Below are 21,431 nucleotides of genomic sequence, written 5' to 3'. Positions count from 1 at the left end.
ACTGTTTCCTCTCTGCGTTTAGGGGATGATCAATTGCAACGAGTCAATTTATCTGCGCACCCCTTCCTTTACGTTGCATAGCTTAAGATGCTTCAGTTTTGTGTTAAACTATTTAGAACTGTGACTACTTGACATCCCAGCAAAATACATTTCATGTTGTATTTTTTAATGAACTACAAACCTTGATGGTTAAAAAGGCTGATGTAGTCTAACAAGCCTTTCTGCTGGAAGTTTTTATGAAATCCTACAATGCTAAAGCTAAAGCTTTCAAAGTTTGTACTCGTGCCCTTAATATTAATTAATCCTTTATATAAGATCAGAAGAGGGATACTGCCTGCTTTTTATTTATTTTTTTAACATGAACACATGACAAAACAAACCAGAACAAAGTCAAAATGGCAAGCTAACATATTCATAGACTGTCCTTATTAGCTGTTTGCAGGTCTAAGACACAGACATTCAAGATTAGGCTTTTCATGATTTGGTGGAGCTACTAGTGGGTGTGGCTGAGCGCTAGTCCTTAGTACTGATCACGGGACAGAAGGTGCTGCGTCCTTGAAAGGAAGAGGGAAGGGGCTATGATCGGTGCAGCGGAGGAACTCTTGAGAATGGTTCCAGTTCAGCTTTACCACGGAGGAATTCTGTAAGCCCAAATCCCCCGCTGTGAAAGCCTAATGGATAACACAGATCAGTTCCTAGATTTCTTCACAGCGGAGATCAGTTTCAATATACAAGAACTGCTCTGTCCATTTTCATCCTGATGTGGCGTTGGGGTCCACCTGTGAGTTCAATTCACTCCATTCCAATGTCTTTTATACGGAATTCTTTGGGGATGTGATACCTTTGATTCACAGTCTGCAAATACCCTGATCCATCATTTATTGGCTATTAAGTATTTGATTATTATGCTTTATTAAATTCAATATCTTTAAACCAAGTGTTTAATTTGTGTTGCTTGGAGCCATTCAGAGTATTTTTTTTTTCCCTTTCTTTCTGTTCTTCTTTTCCCCCACCAATCTCTGTGTGTTTTGGAAGCCGCACTCCTAGGGGCTGTAACTAAGCTCGTTTTGCATGCAACATTTCAATCAGCAGGTTGTTGTAGGGGACATCCCCGTTCAGGTGCTTGTAGTAGAGGTATTCCTCGGCCTGCATGCTGATGGCCCGGATTTCAGGTAGTCGGAGTAGCAGCTGCCCGAATTTCTCTGTTTGCTGTGGGTAGTTGCACATCGTATAGTCCAGCAGGGCAGCGTTGACTTGCTCCTGGACCCCTTCGACCAGCTGGAAGTTCTCCAGGTTTTTGACATCTGGATTAAAAAAAAAAAACACAAAAACCCCACAATAATTCGATGATGTTTTAATTCCTGTTTACCCCAGCAGTGTGTTCAGTTAAAGGAGGTGTTTTCCTCCCGACATAAAGCAGACTTGATACAATGCTCGAGATTCAGTCAGCCCCACTCACCAAGCTTCCTGGGAAAACGATCACAAAAGCGCTCTAGAAGAATGTCTTGTTGAAATTCTGCCTACACCTCCAAATCAATTAGACACCAATGGATTTTGAGCAAGGTCAATTCTTTTCATATCTCACAAAAGGAAAGGTTTAAGGATTCCTAAAGCAGAGAGATCATAATATATTGCCAGCAAATGAGTCCCTCTAGGAAGACCTATCTTAACCCAGTATATGACACAATTCATAGAATTCTGTATTAATTTTTCTGACCCAAGGTGAAATCTGTGTCCAGGGTATGATGTAGTTAATTCTAATAAAAAGTGACAGGGTTCTTGTTTCTGTTTGACATTTTCTAAATGATTCTGAAAGCCTTTGACTTGTCTAGCCTATGCTAATGAACCATCTGTACACTCCAGTGACTGCCAGCGGAATAGTCGCTGCTGGGAACTCTCTAAAATATATGTCTCAGTGACTAATGATCTTTATCAAATGAAAGCCTTGTCCTTTAGGCAGAATTCAAGCCAGGATGGCCGGCACCCTTTAACCTGAATGTGGTTTCTAAAGTCTGATACTTCACTTTTTTTTTTTTCTCCCTTTCTTTCTTTTTCCTTCTGGACATGAGTCGCTCACACAGGAGACGGATGCAGGCAATCCACCCAGCCTAACTCCTGGAGATCCTCTGCCTTACAGGTCCTCATAAATGCTGAATAAGAGGGAAACAGAGTCAAAAGACAGACCAACACACACACACAGACAATGAGCAAGGGAAAACGGTTGTGGTGGAATTTCTCTTGTGGAGTTTATTTATGTTAACTGTACAACTTTTACACAATGTGTATATAGAAGCCTCTAGAAGAAATGCATGGATATGTGTGTGTGTGTTTACAGACATCCATGCTAAGAAGGTAAACAGATGCATCTACCCCTCCCCCCGCTTTATTTTCTAATTGGAGAAAAATAAATAAGAACGATTCTATAGAAAACCACATAATACTATGACTAAAAAGTTAAATGTGCTAAACTCAGTTAAGAGTCACCAAAATAACTCTTATCCAATATTTTTGGCTCTATATGTTGTTAACCTTAGCCTGTATGTATGTGCGGGTCCATGTTGGTATCTCTAAATGCTGTTACAATAGGCTGCCTTACATTTGCTGTTGAAATGTGTCCAGGATGATTTCAGTGTTTACATTTTGAGCCGTAACTTTGCATGAAACATGCTTCCCCCTTTCCGTCCCCAAATCTCTGGCCCAAATTAAAAACAGTGGGGAATTAGTACCGACATAGTGTGAGCATTCAGGATCACATCTATGTCAAAGTACGATGGGGGAATCAGAAATATTTGATTATTTATTAATGAGATGTACAAACAGACAAATGCTACACTACGAGCTCACGCCTTCCTGTGGCATTTAAACTGACATTTAAGTTGTTACCCACTGGATGTTGTACCCAGGTGGCACTTGACAGTTAATAAAGCAGTTTCCATCTATCTCATCTAAAATGTCTAAAAAGTTATTTTAAGTTATTTAAAATACTTAGAAATATTAGTTATATTTGGTTCAAAATTACAAAATGTAAACAACTGGAAGTACCTTGACTACGCTGTACCTGGGCAGATGACAGAAAAATCTACATTCATGTTAGCCTGCTTCTCTGCCATGCTCTTATACTTTCAGAGGCTCACACTCTGCTTACAGACATCAGTGCTTCATAAAGCTTCACAGCAGAGAACGGGTAATGCAAAAACAGTTCATCTGAATTCTGACCAACTTCTTAGTGCTGTTTCTCTTTACCCTCCACTCAACCTAAAGAAAACATTTAAACTTAAACATGAAACGTAAGGAAAAATTTAGTTTTCTCTTTTATTTACCAGTAAGAAGTTGAAAAAAAACCCCAAACAAGCAACTTCCAGTGTTACAGTGATTTTAACACAATCATAGGAAAAAAATCGAAATGGAGTACTATTTTATGCTACAATGAAAGATATTCTCACAGCAAGAAAAGCTAGCAATAGTTACAGAAGTTTATAGGGAGGAATTTGCACGGAATGAAATGCAAGATAAATGAATAATAGTCTTTTCAGAAAGTTGTTTTTGAAACCTTCTTTTTTTGATAAATGTATTTTTTGAGAACAAGGTTCAACCTTCTGTGATAAATTATGGAATTCTGTTAAGAAACAAAAACAGCCAACTGCTAACAAACATAAAACAAAGGATGGATCATAAGTTCTGGTTTATTCACTTACTATTAGTACATATAACCATTAAAATCTTCAGTTCAGCATTCGCTGGATAATTTCTGTGAATACTGGTCCAAACTGCCACCTTTCTCCCCAAAGTTTAAAAATGCATGCAATTTTCCTTCTGAAGGAAAATACTGTGTTTTTAATGTGTTTATCATTAAACACAAAAAAAGGTATGCTGCTAGTTGCCCCAAAGGTACTTACTAACTGAATGTCAATTTTGTTTTCCATGTCTGTAGAGGCAATTTGTAATTTAGTAGCAATGATTCTGATATGTAAGCTACAAGGTCAAAAAAAGAAAGAAAGAGGGATTTCCCTGGTGGTGCAGTGGGGTTAAGACTCCGCCCTTCCACTGTAGGGGGCGTGGGTTCAATCCCTGGCCAGGAGCTAAGATCCCACAAGCCACGCGCAAGGGCCCCCCAAAAAAAGGAAGGAAGGAAAGAAAAAGATTTTGATTGAATTACTCTCATTCACCGACCAAGAAGGTCCTGGATCATTGCTCTGGCTGATCTCTTTCAGCTCCTGTCTCTCTCACTGCATCTTGCCCTCCTTTATTAATCGTCCATTTCCCTATGTACACTGCCAGCATCTTCAGGTGACATGTTATATATTATATGTTTTAGTCAAGGCTTCCCCAGGGATTTCTCCAATTAATGTTTGCTTTATATTAGTGGTGTATTTGTCCAAGGTTGATTAGTTATAAAATGACCTACTACATTAGCTGTTACGTATCTTATAGCTGTTATGTATCTTATAAGTCTATCTCCTTTCTTTTTCTAATTTGAGAGCAGCTTTCAAAAACTGATTTATACAATAGACCTCTCCCTGAAATATTTTAAAGGTAATAGTGTGTTCTGTTCAAAGAATCCTGTGGTGAATTCTTTTGTGAGCCCCTGGGTTCCTGAGTGTCTTTCATTTTCAGTCTGACAGGCAGACCTTGGTTTTTCCACTATGGGGAATGTAAATTGGTGTGGCCACTGTGGAAAACAGTATGGAGGTTTCTCAAAAAACTAAAACTAGAACTATATTGTATGACCCAGAAATTCCACTCCTGGGTATATATCTGAAAAAACTGAAAACAATAATTCGAAAAGATACATACACCTCAATGTTCATAGCAGCATTATTTACAACGGCCAAAATATGGAAGCAACCTAAGCACCCATCAATAGATGAATGGATAAAGAAAATGTGGTACATATATACAATGGAATATTACTCAGCCATAAAAAAGAATAAAATTCTGCCATTTGCAACAACGTGGATGGATGTGGAGGGTATTATGCTAAGTGAAACAAGTCAGGCACAGAAAGACAAATACTGTAATGATATCACTTATATGTGGAATCCAAAAACTACAACAAACTAGTGAATATAAATATAACAAAAAAGAAACAGACTCACAGATACAGAGAACAAACTAGTGGTTACTAGTGGGGAGAGGGAAGGGGGAGGGGCAGGATTGGGGCTGGGAATTAAGAGGTACAAACTCCTACGTACAAAATAAATAAGCTACAAGGATATATTGCACAACACAAGGAACATAGCCAATATCTTATAATAACTATAAATGGAATATAACCTTTAAAAATTGTGAATTAAAAAAAAAAAAAAAGCCAACGGAGAAGTGCCAAAACACAGATGCCACCACCTCTCGGAAGACTTGGAATTTTCTCTTTCATGTAGCTCACTTGTATGTACTTTTTAGGAAGAGTCCAGAAATTTAAGTGTGCTCCCATAATGCTCATAGAATTCCTTTTTATGCTACTCAATGCCCTTTCCTGAAAAATAAATTTGAAATACATTTAAAATCTTCACCATTTCCTCTGGGATGCTCCCCTACCAACCAAGCCCTCCTCTAATGAATGGGTGCTGGCATGCTTGGGAGTCTTAGCTCATCCCTACCAGGAGTCCATAACACAGGAAATTCGTGAATGAACTGATATTTCCCCCCCAGTTCTTCTGTGGTGCTTCATCCCAAAGTCTCCTGCGTTTGGCACACTACGTTTTTCTTTGACGTTTATGTAAACTTCATCTTAATACAATTTAGAAACGCAAGTTAATGAACCCTAACATTACAAATTCTGAGTTGGAAACAGTATGTAAACAGACAGAGGCATCCAACCCTTTCTCCAGCGCCTTTAAATTTTGATGACTGGCAAAATCATTTTGAGCTTCTCCTCTAAGTATCAATCTCTTATCATCTATTCTACTTTATTCACTCAGGGACTAATTACCAACTTTTTATGAGAGGCAGCATTATGATAAGCTCACAGTGGGGTACTCAGATTTTTTTCCATCCTTAGTGGAAAGTAAACCCTTAGGTCTTCTTGAATATATTACAGCTGGCTTTTCGGTCATTACGTGGCATTCAGGCTCTTTCTGAAGATGAAGATACTGATTTCTATCTCCCTGGTACCTGCCATGTGGCATAGGCTGTAAATCCTCCCGGTCAGCACACACTTTTCAGAGACTGGTCCTTTGCTGAGCAAGGAGCCTGGGGGGCCGGGAAGACTCAAATGGCCCAAGAATATAATTATCTTTGTTCACTTTCCACACGTGGGGAAAAAAATCTCATCCTGTCCTTTCAAAGATATAAAAGTGGGGAAAAGAGGTACCATTCTTCAGCCGGAGAACCCTTCTTTCCCCTGTGGCTTTTGGAGGGGTGACATCTGTAAACTGGCTCACAATTTGTCCTCAGAAGACCCTTTCCTTTGATAGGCCAGCAAAGGAGAAAGGAAATGAATTTTCTACAAGGAATTCATTTTAAAATTATTTTTAAAGGGCTATATTTAAATAATTTGTATAAATAATTTTGTAGGAACTTCTGGAGAGCAACATGCTAGCTCTTTTCATATGAACCAAGTTCACTTAATAGTGAGGGCTCTTTAGGGGTTGGAGATGGGCAGACAGGACACTTTTAGTGCAGATGCCTGAGATTAGATTCTACTCTGCTTCCAGTAAAACTTAAACTCAAGATTTTAAATTAATTACTGGTAAGTCCTTTATATAAATGTGTGTGTGTGTATATGTGTGCACATGTGTATGATTATTAGCGACCAGAACATACAATTCAATGTCTTCATATACAAATTACTAACAAGAAAATGCAACTCTTTGACAGGAACTGTGTGTAAAAATGTGGACATATAGCATACGTATTACTTCTGTATGTAGAAAGAAGCCCTTCCAACTGGTTGGTGTTTCATAAGTTACAAAACATGCTACCATGCTTCACTTATTCTTTCATACGTTATGTATACACAATCTATGAATTAATTAATTCATTCATTCAAAGAGCCCTGTGCCAGGTGTTGAAGATAAGAGGAATAAGACACAGTCTCTGTGTCCAGTGCTTCAGAGACAAGAAGTGGGTGCCCTTGACACACACAGGATGGGCACCTAACCCAGGGCCTGGGGGCAAGAAGGGTTCTTGGGGGAAGTGACACCTGAGAGGTTTTGAGAAACGGGTGAGCTGAGCAACACGGGGAGGAAAAGGTGGCAGGAGACGGCAACCCCCACACACAGCCTCTGAGACAGGAAACGGGGTCCTTGGAGCCCCGCAAAGTGGCTTACCTTCCATGGAGGAGAGCAGGGTGTAAAGTAAGGATGGACCCTAAGGTTTAGGACTGTGAAGGGCGCTGCACACCAGACAGAGTCTGCATTTTGTTCTGGAAGCCATGCAGAAGCATTGCAAGAGCTTAAGAAGGACGCAGTCAGCTCTCTGAGTCAGAAAGAGCAGGTGTGTGGAGAGGCTGTCGCAGGAATACAGGTGACAAGCGCGGTGGCCATGGGGGTGGGGACGGACTTGAAAGGCATCAAGATGGTTGACTCAACAGAGCTTGTTGGCCCCAGATTAATCGCGAGCAAAGGTCCTGGATGACGCCAGGCAGGCAGGCTGGTGGTGGCCATCCCTTCAGCAGGAGTTGGAGCAGATTGGAGGGGCAGCCATGGTGAGTTTAAGGGACATGTGGGACATTCCCTAGGGATGTAGGGGAGACGGCTGGAGATACAGGTCTAGATGTAGCAGAGAGGCAGGCCTGGTGTCCAGACCTGGGAGCTGTCCGCGGACAGGTGATGGATGAAACTCCCGGAGTTGGTGGGATCGTGTGGAAAGAGAAGGGGTCAGTGGTGGGCTTCTGGAGACAGCCAACTTGCCAAGGATTCTTCCTTGAGAAGGCATTACAGGTGTTATGAGATTTAGACTCAGAGAGATTAAACAGCTTTTCCACGATCTCTAAGTTAAGGACACACCCAGAGAATGGGGAAGTGGCTGACATTTAGCAAGCGCTTGTCAAGGTGCACAGGATTTTTTTTTACATACCTCATTTAATACTGTTAAGAATCTTACAGGGAAGGTATTATGATTCTCATTTTCCAGAGAAAGAAACAGGCTGAGAGGGGTTCAGTGAGTCACACACGTCCTGAGCTGGAATTGGTGTCTCCCTCAAAACCCCTGGGCTCTGCCCCACGAGATCACAGAGGTGGGACCTGAGCCCCAAAGGGCTCGGGACATCCCAGTCCCAGAACTTTCCCCCCATGTCACAGCCCACAAGTTCCTGCCACCTGCGGGGGTTGGAGAAAGGGGTGTGCTGGTTGGTCCAATAGTTCAGTTTCTAAAGGGTCTCATGATCCCTGAATGAAGTTTTCAGAGAATTTGAATGAAATAACATACTCCTGACACTTATATTGACGTATTACACACTGTAATCATCTTAATGACACAGATCATGGTTAAAAATAGTCACAGCTAACACTGAGCAGAGTCCAGCGTCACAGGCGCCCTCCTGGGGGCCTTTTCTGGACACACCGGAGCCCAGCCCTTGCCACTGGGGCTGTGGAGGTGCCGGGACTAAGAAGTAAGTTTCTCCATTCTAACCTGCTTTATATTTAGAAAAGAGGGTTTCAGCAATTTAAAAAGTCTGAAAGCCACTTGATTTTTGACAGGAATGGTGGTCTAGTCTAGTTTCAAGCAAGTCACTCAGTCCCCTCTGAGCCATTTTTTCCATCTGCAAAATGGGGAAATAATTCTTAGGATCGCTTAAAAGTAAAATGATACCTTAAATATGAATAAACTTTAAAAAGTGAACAAGCATTGTATACTCACGGGGCCTTATTTTTCTTATAATTTTACTGATAAAATTTGAAGATTTTGTTTGCTTCCAATACACACCTGGAAGGTAACCTTTCTACACAGCAATGTGATTGGTTTCCTGCCATAAAGTTGCATGGACAAAACAGAATCTCTGATGTTGCACTTTTCCAAAATTAATGGAAGGTAGAGGGATTACTTGCAAGTTTATCCTATCCTCAATCACAAAGAATATTCAGGAAAACATGGCCAAGGCTTAAGTTTCAGTTAAAGATATGCCACCATGTTTTCTTAATTTTGAAGCCCAATTTCCCCAAACACATATGACACTCTGAACAAAAGGCTACTAATGCAGTGCCTCACATGGTTGCTGAAAAGTACAGGCTCAGGAAATACCATTGCATAAAGAATGTCACTCACAGTGGGCCTGCCCTTTTGTCAGTTTTGCATTCATAATATGTCACCCCCAAGAGGCAGTGGTTTTTCTCCCAAAGGAGAACATTCCTCACTAATCAAATATCGTGATTTCTAGACCTGATTCTGTCTCCAACTGTGAGATCACGAGCATGTCACTCTTTGGGGCCTCAAGTTTCCTGGCCTGTAAAGGGTGAGGGCTGGAGACTTGACGATCTCCTGTCACCCAGCTCTAAGAGTCTACAACTGCGTGATTAGGAGCCCAACTTTTGGAAGGAAGGTGCTGGATTGGTGTCGTCAACAAACAAGTAGGGACAGGCATCGCTCCGCACCCACCCCATCACCTGCGTTTTCACTCAACTGTCCGGATAGGACTTCAATTCTCCAATATGTTTTTTGGCCTGAATTACAAATTATTTCAAACTCTGTTTAGTGTGCAGCCATGATTTGACACACCGTGCCACAGGAAAATGGTACCTGAATTCAGTTATGTCCTAGCAGCGCCCCCCTTTACAAGGAAGGGTGTAGCTTTTGCATGGACTTGAGGACAAAGCTTGCAGAAGTTGCAAAGCTGCCTCTGGGTGCTGACATGGGTCAGGCACCCTTTCCGGAAGTCTACACATTATAGATTGGATACAAACGGCATCACTTAAATGTGTCGAACAAGACACTGTTCCATGAGTTTACAGACATGTCCTTCTCAGGATAAGACAGACATCCTCGCCCCGGTCTAACACTGAGACCACATCTCTGCCGGGCTCCTCTCTGGACGCAGCGGTCCTCTTGCTTGTTTCTGCCTCAGGACCTCACGCTTGCTGTTCTTCCCGATCGTGTGGGGCTCTGTCCCTCACGTCCCCCGAGTCTCTGCTCACACATCAGCCCCTTGGGGAAGCCTCTGTGGAGAACCATTTCTAAAACAGCACTGCCTCACTATCAGATCACTCTGGCTCCTGACTCTGCCTTAGTTGTCCTTAAAATTATATGCCACGTGTGCAAGACCTATGCGTGCCCCCGTGTTTGTTCAGACACACAGTTCACGGTAGCCAAAAGGTGGAAGCAACCCAAGCGCCCATTACTGGGTAAAGAGATAAACAAAATGTGGTCTCTACATACAATGGAACAGTGAGCAGCCTTGAGAAGGAGGGACATTCTGATACGTGAAATATGCCAGTCACAAAAAGACAAATACTGTATGATTTCACTTATCTAAGGTACCCAGAGCAGTCAAATTCATGGAGACGGAAGTAGAAGGGTGCCTGCCAGGGCCTGGGGGGAGCGGGAAATGGGGGTAGTTTAACGGGTACAGAGTTTCAGTTTTGCAAAACGGAACGAGTTTGGGAGATTGGTTGGACAACAACGTAAATGGACTTAATACCTCTGAACGGTACCCTTAAAAGCGGCGAAGGTGAGACATTTTATGTTCTGTAGAGAACAGACTGGTGGTTGCCAAGGGGGATAGGGTTGGGGGAGGGGTGGAGTGGGAGGTTAGGGTCAGCACATGTAAGCTTTTATATAGAGGATGGATAAACAACAAGGTCCTACCGTACAGCACAGGGAACTATAGTCAGTGTCCTGGGATAAACCATAATGGAAAAGAGTATGAAAAAGAATGTATATATACGTATAACTGTGTCGCTTTGCTGTACAGCAGAAACTAACACAACATCGTAGATCGACTATACTTCAATTAAAAAAAAAGAAATTTTATGTTCTGCGTATTTTACCACAATTAAACATTGAATAATGTATTGTACGTGTAGGTTATTAAACATAATGTAACAGACACCTGGGAATCCACGCTCTGCAGAACCAGATGGCCACCGACACCCTCCAGGTTACCTGTGCATTCCTTCCATGGGCCAATTCCTGATGCCGTAGAGTGACCGCTATCCATTTTGTGTTTCCTCTTCCCTCACATCCCTAAACTGTACATTCTTATTGATGCCTGCCCGACTTTACAGTATACGGTTATTTGTCTAATTGTTATGTTTGCCTGTCATCCTCACAAGAAGGAAAGTTGTGGGACTTACCTGGTGGTCCAGTGGTAAAGAATCCACCTTGCAATGCAGGGGATGCAGGTTCGGTCCCTGGTCAGGGAACTAAGATCCCACATGCTGCGGGGTAACTAAGCCCACGTGCCACAACTACTGAGCACACGAGCCACAACTACTAAGCTCATGTGTCTCAACTAGAGCCCGCATGCCACAACTACAGAGCCCACTTGCCCTAGAGCTTGCCCGCCACAATTAGAGAAGAGAAAACTCACACGCCGCAACTAGAGAAGCCCGTGCGCTGCAGCGAAAAGCCCTCGTGCCTCAACAAAGATCCCGCGTCCTGCAACTAAAATCCGACGCAGCCTAAATAAATAAATAAATAAATAAAAACGAAGAAGGAAAGCTGTGAAGGCTGGGACTTGGTCTAATTTGCAGCTGAGCCCCAGCATCTAGGCCAGTGCATAGCACAGAGAAAACCCTCACTAAATATGTGAGGGATGAATGAAAATACATTTCTTGGTTAAATACTGTTTGGCCCTAAACCAAAATCTTTCTTTCCTTCTTTTTCTTCTGTTTTTCTGGGGGCCTTTGACATGCTGTTATGCTTCCATATCAAATTCATGGCAGACTTTGTTTCCTGCAGAACTGTTTCATAATCGTAAACAAAAAGCACCAACTCCACTCTGTGTTGTGCTTTCCAGGGACACTGTTTCAGTGGGGATTCTGGCTGGGTGCTTTGCCTGCAGCGCCAAGGCAGCCGGCGTTTCTTGCCTCCTTTGCACCTTCTGCGTGTAGAACATTTATTTCCTCTGCTGCGCCGTCCACCCTCCCCGCGCACTCAAGGCCCCTGGCTGAAGGCTGCAGGGTATGGCTTTATTCTGTTCTGTAGATCCAACTGCTTCCTGGACACCCTGCCTGAATGGCTAGCGGGCATCACAAACCTGGGTGTGTAACACCACACGCTCCAGTCCCTGGTTTCTGGGAGTCCGTCCCAGCTCTTAATTTTCCTGCACCAATTTTCAGACCAATGTCCTCCAGTCTTGGCACAGACATTCCAGCCTCCAGGAAGCCTCCCCCAAGCCCATCTCCGTTTGCCCATCACAGGGGGCGCTGGATATCACTTGGTTACCTGTCAACTGTGAGGACAGGGATCTTGACCTTGGTAACGGTCACCCCTCCCCAGGCCTGGCATGGTGCCTGGACAAAGTCGAACCCCCTTCACACTTGTTAAACGAGAGAATACATTTTCACATTAATGTACACATCCATCTTCGCCTTGTTTGTGTCTGGAAGGCCTTCCTGAACCTACAGTCCCTGTGTCCTGCCTCTCCTCCTACACGGCATCCTCGCGGAAGCCCAGATGCCCAATATAGACCCTAGGAAACTTGCTACTTTGAATTAAGCTCCCATGAATATGAATCATATGCAGAGTAACTCCTTAAGGATGGACTGAACACCTCACATGAGCCTAAGTCCCAGCTACTAGACCCTTAGGCAGTTTCAGAGTTCCTCACTTGGTTAAACCCATAACCAATTTCAGCTATAATAGTAGAACACATTTCCTATCATTCCTCTCTAAACAATGAGGAATTTTTGACTCAAAATAATTTCACAATTTGATACACAATTGAAGAAACGGAGTTCAGTGTGTAGGAGAAGGGAGACCATCTGGTTGTTCGATGTTGTGAAGTGGTACGTAATCTGAAGATGCTGAGAAAAGTCTATCTGGGGGCTGTGTGCTACGTCAGGGACCAACCGCTGACATACGACATTCATTATTTTCCTTCTCTGTATACATTTGCAATTTGTTTTCCAGAATTCCGAGGGATACAAATGAGGCAGGAAGGCTATACTACAGGGGTTTTAAGATCAAGAATTGAAACAGATTGTAAGTTTTATCAACCTCTACATGCCACTGATACTGAAAGCCACATAAAAATGCATGGAGAATGAAAGGGAGAAAAAAAAAAAAAAAAAGGTCTCTGGCTGGGAATCGATGGAATATTTTGAACCAGGAAACAGAATTTAAAGGGGCACGGGATGAGACAATTTCCCGGTTTCCCCCTAAAGTTCAAATAAAGCTGTCTGTCAAACAGACTTAATATGAAGGGCAAATACATACAACGTTTTGATAAAATAGGTAGCATTTCGAGTCGCAGCTGCCCTGGCTGGCCGGCCTTGGGAGCCTGGGTCCTCATCTTGTTATAAAGACCATCTGTCCTCGCAGAATAGGAAATGTCCATATGCATAAAGAGCTGTCCTTCTTCAGAGAAAAGCTCCTCATCCCACTCTCGTAGTCACGTTCGAAAACAGTTTTTGAATCATACGTTTGCATTTTTGATTTCCACTCAGGAAAGCCTGCAGTTTTGGACAAGCTTTCTTATTCTCTTCGAATAAGGTATGGGCGTCAGTTTGTTCATAGGCAAGTCTAGCCTATGAATAAACCAACGTTATCATATGAAAGAGAATTAAACAGGCAGATCCAAGTGGGGATATATTAAGCCAAACTTAAGCTCCAGTTGTTGAATTTAGCCTGGGCTCCATGTCTGGTTTGCCTCAGGATAAATTCAGCTTTCCAGCTAATCGAATGAGGAAAACTGCCTCAGGTATGATAAAATTTACAAGAGAGGCTGTCCAACCGTTCTTGTTAAAAATATTAGCTTAAAGGCATTCTTATCGTCTTTGGGATGAAGACCGTATTTGCATTCAATTATTTGATTTCAAACTTTTACGAACTTGGATCCCATATTAGCTGAGCCAGTTAAAATATTATTTTGTGGCAGAGTGAGTGACAAAAAAGCCCAAGTCAGTCCGACGTACTCAGCTTTGGTTAGTGTCGTACAACTTTCCTACGGACTCTGGGAGAGGTTATTTCTAAAAGAAAGGGTAACATTTGAGAATATAAATGTACATTTAGTAAACAAGGTACTGTATTCGCAATACACAGTTGACTTCAAACATTTTTCCACGTTAGAGCCATAGTCCGGAAGACAGAAGATGTAATCTTCTAGATATTTCTACCTGTACAATCAACACTCCTTCATAATTCAGCATTTGAAAGGAATCCTTTTCTTTGTTTTTTTGCGGTACGCGGGCCTCTCCCGTTGCGGAGCACAGGCTCCGGACGCACAGGCTCGGCGGCCATGGCTCACGGGCCCAGCCGCTCCGCGGCACGTGGGATCTTCCCGGACCGGGGCACGAACCCATGCCCCCCGCATCGGCAGGCGGACTCTCAACCACTGCGCCACCAGGGAAGCCCAGAAATCCTTTTCTTTAAAGGGCTCTTGTTAGTCCACTGGCAGCAGTGCAACTGCATTGCCAGGGGCGGCTTGTTCTACACACAAGGCTGGTTCCAGCCCGTTTTCTCTGTCCTCCAGGCCTGGGAGGTGGCGAGGGATGGAAAGGGCCAGGGATGAGAAGGGCCGAGGGTCCGGGGGGAGCAGGGGAGAAGAGGGAGAAGTTTCCTTCCAACTAAAGAGCGGTGGAAATGTCAAAAAAAAAAAAAAAAAAAAAGGCATTCAACAATCTCCCCCAAATAACCAGTTTATACAGTATCACTTGTATTACTCAGACCTCAGGGCCTGTAGCTGATTGGGCAGGAACCTCAAGGAATCTTCTCTGGTACCAAGGCCACCAGACGGTAGGACTGTCTGGTGCCAGAAAGACACAGATGTGTCTCCACCATCCAGCTGTGCTCCCGACCCGATTCCCTGGGTGATAGGGCCCCGGGGATATCACTGCTGTGACTTGGCTTCCATACTTCCCACCCAGTGGCAGCTGTGATTAGATGTGAAAAAATCAAACACCTGGTGGACCAGTTCTCATCCCACTCATTTCAACAGAAACCAAGACGTGACTGTAACACACGCATCATTTAAAAGAGTAAGCCTTGGTTATTTTAAAAGAAGGAAACACATTACAGTTAAGTCGATACAAGAATGTGTAACAGGTAAGGAATTTTGCCTCCCAAAGGGCAAGAAAAAGACTATGGGAAACTCCAGCACTGTCTGTGGTTGGTGCACGGATTAACACTCAGCTACTTGAGCTCTGTGCAAGTTGGGTTTTATTTTTGATGGGAAGTTTGAAGAATGCCTTTCTGAATCACAGTGTGAATATCTAACTCCGGAGAAATAAACTCTATCTGAAACCAGCAGCAGAATCAGAAATTCAAGGAATTAAAAGTACTGTTTATGTGTCATCTATTTTAAAATCCATTTTTTAACTGTTAAAGGCCTTTTGTAAGGTATTTTATGAAATATAGGCTTAGTGTGTCTTACAATTTCTGAGAATGAAACATGTGTTTAGTTCTTTGAACTTTTATCAAAGCCTTTTCATCTATTTTATCTCCCCTCCCCCAACACTCCTGGCAGGCCGGGCACCAGCCTTCTGAGAAAGACACATCATGGATTAATGATAGGATTGGGTGGAAAACCTGTCAGAATTGGGAATTTTTTAATGCTGCATCTGATGCTCCCAATCCTCTTTTAATTGCACCCCACTGTGATAACTCTATTGTTTTGGAGAAAGCATTGGGGTGAGGTCACTAACATTGCATTTCTTTAATTACATGCGAATTCAGCTTTCTGTTGCCAAGTTGAATTAGTGAGGTTTCTTGTACTTTGCATGTTCTGTTTCCACTTGTACTAAAAAGTAACATCACAATCAGGAAAATGCTTGCAACTTTAGGCCCATATGAGAACCGTTATTTGTATACATCTGTTCTAAACATCCAAGGTTTGTTTGTTTGGTTTTTTTTTTTTTTTAGTTTGTAGCGTTAAAATAAAATGACTCTTTAAGAGCTAGATACACTTGTTACTTATCATTACATCATTTTCCTCAGCCTATTAAAATTCCGCTCAATAAGATCAGAGGTTGAATGAAGGGGGAAAAAAAAAATCATTCTGCCGAACCAAGACTTACTTTGAATCATTTGACTGTAAAAAGAAAAGAGAGGTCTTTGGGGTGAGAACTAAGGGGGAAGGGAAACATTACCTAACAAGATCATTAAGGCCAAATACTTTTCAATTTTTTGGACATAAGTTAATAATTCATCCAACTGCTTAGGGATATGTATTTGTACGTGAAAGACAGAAAATCCATCACCAATTGGTTTTGTTATTTGTTTAACAATGTGGCAGAGAAAGTAACAGGAAAGATGAGACTGAGAACTTTTAAGAGCTTGAAACATTTTGCAAAGGAAGCTCTCCACACCCCACCTGCCCGCCTTGATGTGACTGTGGGTTTTGCTAAGACAGTGATAGCGCTGATATTACAATACCTAATATTTGATCATATTTGTTCTGGAAAATATTGTGCTCAGTTCTAAGCTTGCAGAGCACGGGAACAATGAATAGGTGGTGACCATACCTTTCCACACCCAGGTATCATGCATTTAAGAGTCGGCAGAGGTTGGCGCTCTTGGGGCTGTAGTATAGCCGCTCTTGACTATTTAGGGGAATTATTGATCCTTGCGTTTCCACTGCTGGGAAAAGGTGATTTTAAATCTGTGAACCTCTCACTGGCCAGCCGACCTTGGAATGAGGAATAGGTTCCAAGCCTCAGTTTCCTCATCTTTTAAATGTATTTTAACAGTCATTCTCACGAGGCAGGACGGTGCCTAGGCCGTAGAGTATCTTTAGTCATTTCATCCAGTGATGACTTCCTTGGCAAGAAGTATCTCCAGCGCAGAGAAGGTTCTTCCTGACCCGAGGCATCCCCCAGAGCGGCTGTGGTAAGGGTCAGGGTCAGCGGCTCGACCTGCTCACTGTGCTAATTCCCACAGTCAGGGCATTGCTCCCGTGGCCCCGAGGAGGAGCCCTGGGTGGTGTCTGCCGTGTCTCATGGGCATTTCCTTAAGTATTCAGTATATGAGACAAAACACCAGATACTCTTCCCCTGTGCCTCGTGGGGGCCCAGTGACTGGACCCACATCAAGTTCAAGGGCAGCTCCACACCACTCAGTGCCTCCGAGGTACAGCTGGTATTCATAACAGCTCTCATCTTGCGAAGCCAAGGATTGCCATAGCTTTTTAAGATTTGATTTTTGGATAATCTGCCGATTATCTGTTGTCCTTCAGCCTTCATTAACAGAGAAAATCGGGGATAATTTTTAAAATTCCAGAGTGACATTAGATCACAGACAGCAATCTGGGAGCTGGTCTGACTGTGACCAAAGGCAGCAATGACTCCAGAACCGGTGAGGTTCTTCCAAGAGTGAACTGTGCTGTGGTTAGTCTTTGGTTGTGGAGAAATAAGGAAGCTTCCATTTCCTAAATTTTAAAGAAACACTTCTTCAAAGCATTAAACACATCTCAAAACAGAAAAAAAAAAGATTCTTGAGATGCTTATCTTTCTCCCAGTCTACTGTGTAATAGTGAAAAAAGCAAAATCTTTTTCTGAGCTTTATTTTAAACTCTGTGAATATGACATTTGTGGATAGAGATGTCTCTTTTTAAAAAGGTATACAATTTAGACTGTATGAGGTGACCAGACCAACTGTTTATCTTCACTATTTCAAAGCAAACAAACTCCTCATCATCTAATCAAGAACAGTTCTTATTTCCCTGATTAAAACAAAAGTCATGGTGGAAAGGAAATCAGTTGGATGTATAGAAATACATGTTATCCTGTAACAGCCATCTGAGCATTTTCAGCTTGAAAGGTATGGACCTTGTATATTTATGGTGAATGGCCTATTAACTAATAATATCAGCAAGAAACATTTCTGAGGTCTCTATCTATGTTCCCATTATCTCACTTAAGGCTAAGACAACCCAGTAGGTTGACGTTATTGTTGTTGTCTTTATTATTCCACTTTGGTGCTGGTTGGTGGTAGAACTGGGAACTAGATTAGAATCCGGGTCCATTGGATTTTCAAGTTTTGCCCTCTGTGCCTTTCATCATGCCCTGCATTTTGTTACTGGGAGACAAGGTCTTTGATGGGAGTGGAGGTGAGGGAGAAAAAGGTCCTTCCACCCTCCTGAAGCACGGTTGAATGTTGGTCCCAAAGTTGCAGCACTGATATTCCTAAAGCCCCGTCTACAAAGGGGGTCCCCCCGAGAGGCTGGAAGTGCAGAATTGATGCGTCAGTGAAATGAAATCTTTTTAAACTTCTGAAAGAGCTTTCCAGCCACTCAGGCAGATGCCAGAAGAGTGGAGATGTGAGACTGGAGTCAACAGAAACCAGGCATCAGCGAAAAAACAAGGCAGCTTCCTGAGCACAGGTCCATCACTGTCTCTGGTGAGACGCTTCCAAAACGTTTGGTTGGGGTTCCCATAATCCCTTTATGATCAGGGTGTGCACTTCCGAGTGGTGGGTTGCTGTGGGACCACCAGGAGAGGGTTCCCTCTGTCTCTTGAGTGTCACTCATTGTTCTGTGGACACTCACGGGGCCTGTGACCATTGCGATCAGTTGAACCAATGAAAGGTCAGCAGGTGTGTCCCCTGTGGCTGGACTAGAGGCGGTGAAGAGGGGTGCGTGGCCTGTGCCTTAGGACAAGCCTGTCCCTTCCCAAATATGTCAAGTGTGAGGATGGCCACCGGCGAGGGGGGAGCCTAGCTCAGGAAATCACACCATCTGTGAGGCTGGTCCTAGAACATTCCTGCACAAGCACTCCTGACCACGCTCACATGCTTAGCTTCTGGACGCTGAGACAGATTGCAAGGGTCCTACACTGAGGAGCTGGAGGAAGCAGGGCGGATGGGGACCCCTGTGATGGGAAGACCTCGTAACGGGGTGAAAGTGGAAAGAATGCTTGTGAAACATATAAAAGTATCCACATTATTTTCCTTAACTAATTTGCATAAAGAATGCACCAATTTAAGAATTCAACTGGATCACAGGATAATATTTATGCCAGTGCAATTCCAGCGTACTTTTTTTTTTTTTTTTTTGCGGTATGCGGGCCTCTCATTGCGGTGGCCTCTCCCGTTGCAGAGCACAGGCTCCGGAAGCACAGGCTCAGCAGCCATGGCTCACGGGCCCAGCCGCTCTGTGGCATGTGGGATCTTCCCGGACCGGGGCACGGACTCGTGTCCCCTGCATCGGCAGGCGAACTCTCAACCACTGCACCACCAGGGAAGCCCCCAGAGTACTTTTCTTGATCTATGAACTTCCTTTATTTTTTCTTGATTAGGAAGAAAATTCAAATCGTATATGATTAGGGAATGAAATCAGTATAATCGTTCCTTTGCTTTACTGTATATTTGGTTTTCTACTACTAACTGATTCTCCCTCCCTCCTTTCTTTCTTCCTTCCTTCCTCTCTTTCTTTCCTTCTCTTTCCCTCCTCTCTTTCTTCTTCCTCCCTCCCTTCCCTCCTTTTTCTTTCCCTCCTCTCTCTTCCTCACCTTGTTTATTTTCTCATACATTATCACCTCATTTTTACTGCATTCTCAATTCTTGCTTAAAATGTATTCTCTTTCACTGCACCTATTTTAAAAAACATCCAACCCCCACTGCACGTGTGGCTGTCGGACCAGCAGCCTCTCTGGTGGGGAGCCAGATGAGTTGATGGCAAATGTGCTGTCATTCTGGATTTCCCCATTAATTTGACCCTCCAGGGCTGAGGAAGCTGGGCTGGGAAGCCCCTCCCAGGCTCAATATCCTGCTCTGGGGTTTCCTGCCAGGGCCTATGCCTTCTGTCTGCAGCCACCAGCAGCTCAGGGGCAGCCCCAGTATGTCTGGTGTTAGGGTTCATTCAGTGTGTCATGGAAAGGGTTCTTTTTAACTATGCGAAATAAAGTACACGGAAAGAGTGCATTTTGGCCACCAGACGACAGAATTATTAAAAAGAGCACAGATGTGACATGGAGAGAAGCGTTAGCTGAGTTCACAGGGTTCTGTAATGATGCCTGGTTGAAAACCGTCCACATGATTTTCCATTTGACTTAGATCTCCAATTACAGTCAGGACAACCACCTCTAAAGCAGGTTAAAAAACATACTGCACATAACTAACACGCAAAACATCAACCAGGGAAATAGCAAAATAAATAAATGAGGGCAAAAATATAATTAGAGATTGGCCATGTATGAATTATCTGTACAGGTTTAATTGTTGGGGACATTGGCAAATAAAATGGGTAACTTCGTGGATGTCACAGCCACCTGACTAGCCAGGGAAAGGAGCATCTATCTCTGAGGCCATCGTGCAGAAGGGGAGAGCCTGTCCATTCTGTTGTCAGAACTTCAAAGGGACATTTAAAACATTCTCACACAAAATCTGGTAGCATATAAACACAGAAGGAAAAAAAAAAAAAAAAAAACAAACCCCAAAACCCAGAAGTTGGGAATAATATGAAAGAAAATGGAATATTTGAAAACTTCATCATTGAAACATTCCTCCCTCCCTTCCCTGCCCCCCACTCCCAAACAAACAAACCCAGAGAAGTCAAACCACTTGTTCAGAGTCATCCTTAAATGCTCCTTTGGGGAGGTTGATCTCCTGCTCAAGGTTTTTGCTTGTTTGTTTGTTGTTTGTTTAATGTTGAGTGACATTTCCAAAAAATATTTTTGTCGTTCTTTAAAACTCTTATACAAATGAAAAAATTATCCAGGTGCAAGTTTCTACCTTCTCGATAAATATATTATCTCTAAAGATAATTTTTATAATGGGGGTTTGCAGTTGGAGCATAGTAGTGAAATACGAAAAACCATTAAATGGTAAGTCCTCCACATACAAACGAGTTCTGTTCTGACAGCATGTTCCGAAGTCCAATTTGTTTGTAAGTCCAACAAAGTTAGCTTAGGTACCCAACTAACACAACTGGCTATATACTGCTGCTTTTACGCTTGCTTCTGGACATTCTAGGCTTGAAATAAAGATACTGTACTACTGCACTCTATACAGTACTGTATAGTAAAGTACACAAAAGCACAATCACTTGTAGAGGGTACACGCACGTGACAATATATGCCAGACACGTGAACTAACTTACGTGACTGGACAAGCGAACCCACGTTCACATCTTTGAAAGTTCACAACTTGAAGGTTTGTATGCAGGGGACTTACCGTATAGATCATTACTATCGGAAAGTAATGAATGTCTGTGTGTGTGTGTGTGCTTGTGCATTTCAATGTACATATATTTTGAGTTTGGGAATTTAGTAGGACTTATGATTGCACACAGCTCAGATCTGAGACTTGTTAGGAACTGCTTTGTAGATCTCCTCTTTCTTTTGCCCAAATTGATGCCGAAATGCTAGAGAAGATCTGAGGCTTTGCCCGTCTCCCAGGCA

The 21,431-nt window shown here is 42.9% G+C and overlaps 1 protein-coding gene across 1 annotated transcript in view; it reads right to left on the bottom strand.

Moving 5' to 3' along the window:
* Positions 1–1,056: 1,056 nt before the first annotated feature.
* The window catches only part of NR5A2 (nuclear receptor subfamily 5 group A member 2), a 124,033-nt gene continuing 103,658 nt past the window's right edge, over positions 1,057–21,431 (bottom strand). Inside the window, 1 exon segment of the mRNA XM_060088682.1 lies at positions 1,057–1,304. Within this exon segment, the coding sequence (XP_059944665.1) occupies positions 1,057–1,304 (248 nt within the window).

The sequence above is a fragment of the Mesoplodon densirostris genome, chromosome 2 (assembly GCF_025265405.1).
Source record: "Mesoplodon densirostris isolate mMesDen1 chromosome 2, mMesDen1 primary haplotype, whole genome shotgun sequence".
In the NCBI taxonomy this organism is placed as follows: Eukaryota; Metazoa; Chordata; class Mammalia; order Artiodactyla; family Ziphiidae; genus Mesoplodon; species Mesoplodon densirostris.
Note: the sequence above shows the minus strand (reverse complement) of the source record. Positions and strands in the feature narration are given on the sequence as shown.